The 11,495-nt window shown below is 37.0% G+C and overlaps 1 protein-coding gene across 1 annotated transcript; it reads left to right on the forward strand.

The window, feature by feature from the left end:
* Window positions 1–1,330: 1,330 nt before the first annotated feature.
* On the forward strand, window positions 1,331–8,304 carry cUnh5orf15 (chromosome Un C5orf15 homolog). The gene is made up of 3 exons (XM_079248234.1): window positions 1,331–1,446; window positions 3,577–4,292; window positions 6,635–8,304. The coding sequence occupies exons 2-3, from the start codon at window positions 3,669–3,671 to the stop codon at window positions 6,767–6,769; spliced, it is 759 nt and encodes a 252-aa protein (XP_079104360.1). The 5' UTR covers window positions 1,331–1,446; window positions 3,577–3,668; the 3' UTR covers window positions 6,770–8,304.
* Window positions 8,305–11,495: the final 3,191 nt, after the last annotated feature.

An 11,495-nucleotide genomic window follows, 5' to 3' on the forward strand; every position in this document is an offset into this window, starting at 1 on the left:
TTTTCTTTTTTAATTCAAACACATTCACAGCACATTTAAGTTTCACCTTATTTGTCCATGTAGAAGAAATGTCATTGAACTAGATCTTTGGGAGGAATTATTTTAAATTTTATTTAAAAGTACACAAAACTACAAGACAGAGATGGACAAAAACACGACTGACCAAGTGACTGAAGGTAAAATAACCATAATTACATGGATAATAATTAAGAAAAAAAAACCCATAATAAAATGCAGAAGTGATGACAAAAATAGACAGATTGACTTCCAGTTAGAGAAAAAAACATTTGAGTTATCAATTGATGTAAAAATAAATGACACCACATACACTAAAAATACAGTTGTCCTCTAATTTATTCATACCCTTCCATCGAAGGGGAAAAAAAAAACAGCTGCAGTAAAATAAGCCAGAATTGACTAAAGTAATAATAAAAGAAAAAACTATGAAAATCATGACATAATTTTGTAATTCTGGTTTTATATAATTTTTTTTTAAAAGAGCAAACAAATATGATAGAATAATGTGTGTTACATCACACACAAACTAATATTTTGTTGAACAATCCTTTGATGTTTCCACTCCAGTCAGGTGTTTTCTGTAAAGTGCTTTTTCAGAAAAGTGCTCTAATTTGTCCAGGATGATTAGTTGTTTTCTTTCCCCCTCAACTCAGTTAAATAAATAAAAAAACAAAACAAAAAACAACAACAAAACAAAACAGTGTCTTATATCACTAAATGATTTTAGCAAATTTTTTTGTTATTCTCTTTTCAGTCTCCAGTTATAAGAGACTGTTGTAAATCCAGCCTTTTCTCTTATGGAAGGCTGTGAATCATAGACTGTATATAAAAAGATAATCTCTGGTCTATGGTATGAATAGATTTGAGGAGGACTGAAGGTACAATGTAAAAGATGAATAAAACAAAACAAAGCCACGAACAGCCAAAAAGAGACACCATGCAAAATGATAAAACTATTTCACTTTTTATTGTTGGTCAGATTGTATATTAAAGTTAAATGTTTTGATGTAGGCTCATCTCACTGCCTTCATAATTCATTGTGAAGGAGGGAAAACAAAGATGAAAAAAAAAAAAAAAGGATCGTTTGTAAACGGTGTATTTTACAGGTAAGTTAATGTGTGTAATTAATATGTAACTGAGATATATCTGGACTATAACTCAACATCGGACTCAAGCTAACCTCTTAGATCAGTCTAGGATAAAACCACCATCTTTTCCCAGCTTGTGCACGCCGATCAACCACATAAGCCACGCCCCCTTCGTATTTTTGGCCACTCCAAACCACGCCTCTTCAGTCACGCGTCAACATGGCGACGTGCGGGAAAACAGGGCGAAGCGGATGCAATACTTCTACATTTTGCCTGGCTATTTTCCTCCAGCTGTTTGTCAGCGGCTGTCTTTCTGCTCCCACTAATACCAACTCAAGCGGTATGACACTTTTGGTGAAATATCTCAGATGGAGACAGTTTGTTTTCAACTTACCATCAGGAAGCTAACGAGTTAGCTCTGTGACGTTAGCCTGGCGGTAGCTTGTTGGTTAGCACGACGTTAGCAGCCGCTAATGTTTAGTCAGAGACAAAAACAGGCTCTCATTATTGTGCAGTAGTCAAACACTATTCTATTTTATTAAAATAAACTCATATCAGTGCAGGAAAGTTTGGTTAAAGAAAGCATTTTGTTAAAGTATGCTTTAGGAGGAATACAAAAAAAGTCTCAATTATAGTTTACATAGTGTGGAAATAGGAGAAAAATTCCCATCATAACCAGCATTTTAAAACCGTCAAACAGGTTGTTCCAGTTTAACAGACACAACAGGTCACACCAGCCTACATTAAACCTAATACATGACATATAACTTGACTTGTTGATTGAAAATGTCTTATTTATAATACTTAAACTAAAGATTGACATTGGCTTTGAAAGGTCGAGATGCCCTTCAGGGACCGTGCTCAGCAAATATTTATAGTGGCCTACTAAAGTTACTTTGTTTATGTGACTGTGCCATATATCTGCGCTTTTTATTAACCCCGTCAGTGAATCATTAAAGAAAAGCCTTTTGAAGTCAACCTCCAGTAAGCTGGGACAACAATAAGGCTGTTCAGTCACTTTCATCATCTAGCTGCAATACCAACTCACCAAACTCTTATTTCAAACCATTTATTCTCTTTAAATAAACTTCAAATTGGTGAATCACTCTATTGAATCATTTTACAAAATGTTTCATTATTTTCTGTTATTTTTTCAATAACAGTTTAATTTAGTTGAATAATATTTTTTATGTTTACTTTCTGAGTTTCTGTTTCTGCAGGGAACCTATCTACCATCAGTATCTTTAGTTACTTGTGAAATGTAATTTGGCATCAGAGCCATAAATTCTACTTTTAAAAAGTTTTTTTTTTTTTTAAATGAGGGAAAAACATTTATTTAAGATCAGCCTTGTAATGGTATGTAGGACACTCCCCGGGATGATATATAAGATTTTCCATGGCCTGGTAAATGAGTGAAAATATGTGGAAATAAACAGGTTTGGTCAGTTGGGATCAAGCAGGCAAGTAATGGAGTTTATTTGGTGTTGAGTAAAATCAGCAGTGTTTATTGCCTTTGGGCCTGTTTTATATAATATATTCTCCGCAGTGTATTTGAAAAGAGAAAATAAAGACCTGCTTGTTTCTTTTTCTATTATTACCTTACTCACACACCAATACCTTATCTTTTTTTTATATTGTGGGCAAATTTGGTTGTTCATGCAGTAAAGCCCATAACTGATGCTATTTCAAAGGTCTCATTTTTCAGGGATTATTTATACAGGTTAAGGCCTTTGCCCATGAATAGACCTTTTCTTCCTTGGGAATGTTTTCCTCCATGCTTCAAGTCCTGAGTATTTTCCTGTCCCGTCCTGACCTTGCAGCAAACGTCCCTATGGCATGAAGGCTGGCCACATGTTTCAGTGTGCCTTAATTCAGTGACTGATATCAATGCAGTTTTTCCTTTCTAATGAAATACAAAAGTTTATGTCTCTCATACTCTTGATTATTATGGTTCAGGCACAGATCCTGCATAATGCTGTTATTGTAGGTTAGCAGTGTTGTTTAAAAATGGTTGTTTGAGTAAACAGTCACACTAAATCATTTGCATGTTTCTACACCGCATGAATATGTCATGTGAGATGAAGTCGGTCTTTTACTTTTACTTATGGGACAATTTGGACTGTAATTTCTCAGAAGGGTCTAAATAGTATTTTCTTTGATTAATTATTAGTTTAAATATTCAAGCAAAGTGAGAGAAATAGATAGCTTGTTACTCACTAGATGTTGAAGGATGACAGTATAATTTAGTCAGATGTATGATTACTAGTTAAAGCATGTTGTTGAATCTTTGGGGTAAAAAAGGTTGAATAAATCTGGGTTTATTGCATCATGGAGAAAGTGTTTACGTATGTACCTAGTTTTTGCTGAAATGACACATTTTAGATTTTAGTTTCTATATGTAATATATTGGTGATGTGCTTTTCTCAGGGATATTTTGCCAATCATTTTTTTTTTTGTCTCTTCCTCCTAGATACAGTAAAAAACCTCAATGCATCTCAAAGTTTGACCCAAGGAGCAGATGATTTTGCTCATGCTCCAGTTAACCAGAGTCTCACAACTAAAATGCCCCTGATTGACGTGGTGATCCCTGCTAACAATGAAACCACAAAAGCAAAAGCTTCTAAAGACATCACAACAGCTGATAAACCAGAATCCTCTTCAGCAACTGGTAGAGATTTCTCTGTCACTGTAATTGGTTCCTCTGCGGGCGAACCCTCACAGGATTTTGTAACCAATAAAACCATGAAGCCATCAGATAAACCTGTCCCTTCACAAATAGCTCCTTCACAAACCAGATCACCCCCCGTTCCTGAAGCCTCCACCTTATCTGTCAAAGAGTTTGAAACTGTACCACCTGAAACAGAGAAGCCTGAAGTACCTGGACCTGACTTGAATTCCCAAATCAAACCAAACCCATTCACAGTGCACAGCACTGACCCAGACCAGCAGCAGAATATTGAGGATACTACCACAAATCTGGGTGAAGCTCTGAATCGGGTTTATGAGGATAACTATGATTATGGCAATCCTGCAGATGAAAAAGACCAAATTGATACAAAGCTGACCCATTTTAAAGGAGACAATAAGTATAACACAGAAGATGAGGACTCCCATTTCTTCTTTCATCTCGTTGTCCTGGCTTTCCTGGTGGCCATTGTCTACATCACCTATCACAACAAGAGGAAGGTGAGTGTTGGTATGACAACAGCTAAAAAAGCTGCGCAGGATGAAGACACCAGGTGTTGCATTACATTTTAGGTTGTGTGTGTCGAGATCCTCATTTTCACAAGAAATTGTGCTTGAATGATTACAGTTTCAAATACTTAGTACAGATAAATTAATTAAAAATGAGCATCTTCAATCTAAGGTTTTTACAGTTTTTTGTTGTACATTGGTTTTTAGGTGTTTTCTGTTTTTCTTTTTGTCGCAAAAATTTTATTTCGTCTTTTTGCTGTAAAGCAAGAACAGCACAGGGCAAGAAAAAAGTGTGACAGCCAGCACTTGCCATAAAAACTATAGTAGGTATTCTTGTTCAGAGACATTGTGTTTTTTACTCTGGGTGAAGCGGTTCCTCTTCCTAATAGTAGTCTGTACATTTTGTAATCATGAACAATAAGAAATATAGTTAGACCCCCTCAGTTTACTGTAAATCTGTAAAAACTCTGACCAATCTAAATGTTCGGACCGAATTGAAGTGTATTTCTTATATTCTGTAAGCTTCTTCTCCTGGCTCCCCTCCCACAGCGTATACCTGATAGCCACACCCTGCATATAAATAGCATGTTAGGGTGAAAATACAAAGTAGTGAAGAAGAAACTCGGAAAGCAAACATGGCTGAGAAAAGGCAGGAAGGATTTCCTGACCTGGCTCGGTTTATTTGCCTCCTCCCGCTGAATATACGAAAAAGAGAAAATCATTGGTGGAAAAAGCTGCGAATAAAAAAGTCTTAGATCACGCAAGGAGCAAAACCAGAAGGGGAGGAGCCAAGACAGGGCGCCATTTTCAAATCTTGCTAGCTCCCTGACATTACCTACCCCAGCTTTAAGTACGTCTAAATAAGCATACAATCTACCAAGTGGTAGATTCATGGTGAGAGGGTTCTATATAGTACGGCTTTGTATGTATGAACATAACAAGGAAGTGAAAAATAACAGTCAACAACCAACCAACAAGGAGAGCAAAAAAACTCAATGAAACTCACAGCAACCAGTTTCTATTCCTCATTTCATTGTTATTCATTGTCATCCATATCCCCATCTTACGTCATGCAAGTATTTTCTCAGTCTGAGCAAAAAGGTCAGTCTTTTTCATTATGCATCTCTTTTACCTTTTTTTTTCTGTGGGCGGATCACTTTGTGACCATTTAAAGGTTAACAGGTTGCTTTTTTTTTTTTTTGCTGCCAATGTTTTTAATTTCAAGAGCTTTAATCCAGTAAATCAATAAAATGGTGTCTTGCATCTCTGTGGGATGCTGCCCAAGAATAAGTGGCATAATTCTCCTGATGTTTTCCCCAAAATGAGTATAATTTTGGGCATTTCCAGAAGATGTGGAGATGTTTTGCCTTGTCATCCCTACCATTTCTCCAGCATGTGCAAGTGGTGGAAATGCAGCCCTCCTTGTTGGCTGATGTGGGCCACTGCTGTGTCATCGGTTGTCAGTCAGCTGCTGAGAAATGGAAAAAGCACCTGAAAGACAGAAATACCACTGACAGCTCCAGTTGTTTTACGATGGCTGGCTGAAGAAACAGGGTCCACAGACTCCAGGAAGGCGGGCGTCATGCATCCAACAGCTATTTTCAGCCTCTGTGCGCCATGACACACAGGGTCTAGCACAGGGGTTCTCAGTCCGAGTCCTCGAGGGCCGGGGTCCTGCAAGTTTTCCAGGTGTCCCAGCTGGAACACACCTGACTCAGACTTAGACAAGCTCTGCACGTTTGCTAAATACACACTGATTAGAATCAGGTGTGTTTCAGCAGGGAGACTTGGAAAACTGCTTGGACCACTTGGACACCAGCCCTCAGGGACCAGTATTGAGGATCCTGGTCTAGAGGGTCGAGACGTCACCAAACCCTGAAAATGTCACATGCAAGTGGTTGTGTCAGATTGCTTGGACAGCTAATGCCATCGATCCCAGTAATCAAGGCCCAGACACACAGGGTCTCTTCAGGTTGAAGAGACACCCTGATCAACTCTGTATTGATCTCATAGTCTTAGGAAAGTCAAGATTTAGCAGGTGAAACAATTTATTTGAGCCATTTCCACTTTTTTCTCTCTTTTGTTAGTGTGGTAAAAAGAAACTTGTGGCCTCAAAATATAAAATGGAAGATGCTCATATGTTGCGTAGACATGTTCCTTCTCTGACAGGTCTGCAGAGGGACGTTTGATGTAGAATATTCTTCTCTTGATATAAGTGTGGATTTTACTGCTGGAGTAAACATTCTGATCCTGAAATGCTTTTCATTTTTCTGTTTAGCTTAATCAGCAAATGTTCATCAAACCGATCTATGCGATTGCTGTCTGTGTTTCAGATCTTCCTCCTGGTACAGAGCCGGCGGTGGAAAGATGGTTTATGTTCCCGCAACACAGTGGAGTATCACCGCCTGGACCAGAACGTCAACGAGGCCATGCCGTCCCTTAAGATGACCCGAGACTACATTTTTTGATCAACGCTCAGAGGGACAGTGTATCATAGAGCCTGATGATCCTTTTACTGGGTCTTGATAATTATTTACATGCTGCGCTTCACTGCGAATGCTTTCTCTTACTTTAAAGGCCAATTAAAAGCAGGGGCTGTCGTGTCTGTGAAGTAGAATTGTTGTTTTTTTTGTTGTAGAATTGTTTGTTTATCTGGTATTTTATTTGTTTTTTTTCATGTTAATTACTATTTTTCTAACTTAATAACTGACTGGAATTTGTGGATCATCAGAGGTCTTATTTGTCTTTGATTAGGAACTTTTTTGCCTTATGGTCCTACTAGACCTTCTTGTTTTCTGTCTTTTAATGTCTTAATTTTATTGTCGAGGAGCTACATGTTCGAATTACTATTAAGTTACGTTGTCATTCCTGGTTATTGATATTTGATTACTGATCAGAAATTATAAACAGATTTATCTCCTAGCAGCTATCCAATATATTAATTCATCTCTTGAAAGCATATGTATACAAAGCAAGTCGGCATGTAAGAGAAGTTAAAATGTACTCACACCTGGATTGAAATGAACACAAAAGGAAAACTTCACTTATTTATGTTCAAATTTATATTTAATATGATAGGCAAGTCAGGTACTGTAAACTTTGAAACACTGGCAAAATGACATAAATATATAAAAGTATAGACATTTTCATTTAGAATATATTTTTTTCTATTTTTACAGAATATTCCATTTTTTCCACTATTTCCCACATTTCTGCAGAAAATCCTTGGTTACCTCTAATGATTTTATATGACTGATCAATAAGTTTACAAATTCTCCTACACATAAAACATTGATTTGGGAATGGTGACAAATCTTCAGGTGATGGGTCATCTCTTAGTGAAGCCATTTAAATATAGGATGTTTATTCAGGTCAGAATGTACTAACATAATGTATCATAGGAACTTGCAATGGAAGTTTTTTTTTGTCATCGCTTAAACTAAAAAAAAAAAAAAGCACCTCCTCTTCTGCATCTACTGCCCAGATTTTGCTATGCAGAAATCCTGTGGCTGGCTTTTCTTTTATGACTTCGATGAAGTCTCCTGTCAACACAAGTTCATTTAAACAAAAGTGTAATTACTGCATTCCTTTCCGCTCACACAGAACTTTTAAACATACTCGCCTCCTGTCTGCCAGTTTGTGGACTTTTGTCCCTGATAGAAAAAGTTTTACCCTCTGTATGACCTCTCATACACACGGCCATTTAAAAAGATGCTATTATCCATTTTTTTCCCCTCCTACTCCCTCCTGTTTATCATTGTGACACATCTATTGCCATTTCATGCCTCCAGTTGCCATATCCTAACAGCCACGAGTCTAGATATGTTATCAGTTTCCTGCTGCCCTCTGTCAGGTGTCTGTAGGTGTCTTGTCAGTAAAAGTTCGGCAGTGGGAAGATGGATTTGCACTTTGCTGCTCAGTTCTGCTAGCTAGAATATGGGATGGGCATGATTAACATTGCTCTTGCAATCAACAGTAGAAACTGTACAATCTTTTGTCAATAAAGCACAAATTGTTTACATCACTAAGTTGCTCCTTTATTGAAACACCAGTGATAATGTGTAAAGACTGCTTGCAAGATGTTCATTTTGATCTTAGCTTCCACACACTGAGCTGAGTAAAGAACATGGTTTTAGTTTAGTTTTTAATTACAAATATCCAGTTAGTGAAGGAAGTGTCCACAAACACGCTAAAAGTAGTTCTGTAGGTTGACAGTGAGTTTTCCTCTTTGTATGACCTGCATGTTGAAGCAGAATTCAGTATCAGCTGTTAAAGAGAAGGAACACCACAAGGAGGCAGAATGCCCCCATAAATAGATTTATTAAACCGTGACAGGATGTTTTTAATTCCCAGATTTTCTGCTGTCTTTTTTTGCAAACTGAATGATGGCATTGCATCAAAGTGGAGGGCAGGAAAATGTGTGTGTGAAACATGTCAGGTGCAAATAAAATGATAGTTTTATAGTTTTCCACGGCTCTCCTCTCAGTGTGGTTCAAGTACCAGAACAAGGAGCATGTGAACTGACACTATTGTGGAAAAATTGAACAGTTTTCCAAGTGATGAATGGTGCAAACCATTCATGTCATGATCATTCAGAAGCTCACAGAAACACCAAAAACGAGATAAATATCTAGCATTTGTGTTGATTAATGCTTTAGGACTTGAAAGACAAGACAAATGTGATGTATTTTCAATGCAACAATAAACAGGCTTTCCGGTGGCATGCTTGTACTTTTCATCAACAGCAGGTCATGATACAACTGATGGACGCAGTACAAATGCACAAATATACACCCAATAAAACTCATGACCTCATATAATTTCTGCAAACTATAAAAAAAACATTAAACTATTCTGTCTCCCTTTTGCAGACGTTTTTTAAAGGTAAAAGCTAATAGAAAATTTTAAATAGCAATAAAAAATACTAATATTTTCTTTTTAGAAATAGAACCAAGAATCATTCGACTCCATGGATCATTATTCAAATAGAATAATACAAAGCCTTTAAAAAGAAGAGAACTAGAAATAATAATGTATCCATTATTTCACGTCTGTGAGGGACAAAGTGTGTCAACTCCTTGCTTTCAGTATTTGATGTGATCTTCTTCTACCAAGTAGGTTATGTTTTTACCGGCATTTATCTGTTTTTGTCTGTTTGTATTCAAGATGACACAAAAAGTTATAAACGTGCACAATCAAGAGAAGATGACCAGTCACTGAGTCCCTCCCCATGGACATCACTAAAATGATAGATGATGAGTATTCAATACTATAATACTGTAGAAAGCTAATAAAATTAGAAATAGCATCATAGAGCCCCTTTAAGCTGGAACTAGATTTATTCATGTCAGTTCACACGCATCACACGGCCCCTTTTTCAAAGTGGCATCGCTGTTTCTGCAGGTTAGTGTAAAAAGTCACATTTCAAGCCACTAAAATCACACCCCATCCAACACAAGCTTCACTGCATGAAAGCATCCATCTATCACATGCCTGAAATGTAAAACCTGCAGATAAAAAAAAAAAAGCAGGAAGTGATGGCTTCTGGATGCATGTCATCACCAGCAGATAAGATATCCTGGTTGGATCTCTGAAAGACGGCAGCAAATTAAAACTAACAGCTGCAAAAATCTCATGACTACTTTTAATCCAGACATGTTTGAAAAGGCGTTTGAAGTCATTTCTTGAATGTCCTTGAAATGATTTTTTTTTTTAGCAATCCTACTCAAATCTAGCTGTACATGGAGGATATTTTCTTCTATGTTGGTTTTGAAATCTGTGCATGCTTTAAATTAAGATCAAACTTGTTGTATGCACATTAAAAGCTAAAACTGATCTATAATAATCCAGATTCCTGCTGTATACCAGTCACTGATGGTAAATTCCCATTTTCACATAGTCAAGACAGAACTACACAGAAACAAGTCCACTTACTGACACTGTCTATCTGTAATATGCCATAAATCAAAGAAAAGAATCAGCTAAAACTGGCTAATTATCCATATTATCATTAGGATTTATTTAATTATTTTTTGTCTTATACAAACAAGATAATTAAGTATCTAACACCTTTCTGTGCTGCAGATAATCCCACACTAGCAGGTGTGATAAAAACCCAGCCTTTGTTTTAATTAATTACAACAAAACTATCTTGAGAGCATGCTTTCTAATGATAGCAGTGCAGGTAGGCGTGAATGCTGGCAGATATGGTCGTATTAATCAAGCCATAACTTCTGCGGCTATCTGTTACAGCAGGCAGCAGATTTACAGTCTCAAAGTGCTCTCTACCTGCAAAAGCAATCAAAGAACCCAAAGTACCCCCAGCTTTTCTGGGAATAATTCACACAACTCCCAAACAGTTCATTTTTTTTTTTTTTTTTAATCCCTGATCAGATGCTTTCTTTAAATCTATAAATCAAGGACAGTTCTGTGATACTGACCAATTTGCTCTCTGGAATGGTGTTCAGCACGGGATTAGGTTGGTCGACATTGCATAACCCCATTCCAGCAGTTACTCCCCTCTTTTTTTTTTTATTTTAAACATGTTTTTTTCCACTAAAACATCAATATATTGAGCAGGAGGAGACATGAAGGTGGAGCAAATGAAACATAGACCGGAGCTTATTAATTAAATCTTACTATTGTGATCAGATCACGTGGTTTGGCCCATTAGCTAGCTCCTCAGTAGGAGAGGTCAAGGGAAACTACAAACACTGAGGAGCCTTACATAAGCTTTATATCTCAGGAAAACAATCCCTGCACTTTACATCCTGTGAGATATAGTTTTATATACAGCTATCTGGAAACTGGAAAGGTGTCAGTCAGAACAAAGAATCGAAAGAAGCTGTTGAGTCAGTTTGGCAGATGGACATCCATGAAAAGCTCGACAGTGTGTGGTGTTCCTCAAGATATTTTTCAAAAGCCTGTTTGCTATGACAGGAAGATTTTTTTCAAAGAAAAAAGTTTTGCTATCCTTAGTAGCTCACATGAAGATGGCTTTGACTCCATTTTAAACTTGCAGCTTCAAGTGTGTTTGTTTTTCATGTGGATTTTGAAAATCCAGTAAATTTAAGGAAATAGGGCAATCTTCACTGAAGGAACATGTGATGCATTCAGCTGGATAATTCTCATATTATTACTGTCTTTACTGTTTCTGATTATGATAAATGCGGTATTTTTGACAGTTTTTCCGCA

Source organism: Telmatherina bonti, assembly GCF_933228915.1.
Source record: "Telmatherina bonti genome assembly, chromosome: 10".
Lineage (NCBI taxonomy): Eukaryota > Metazoa > Chordata > Actinopteri > Atheriniformes > Telmatherinidae > Telmatherina > Telmatherina bonti.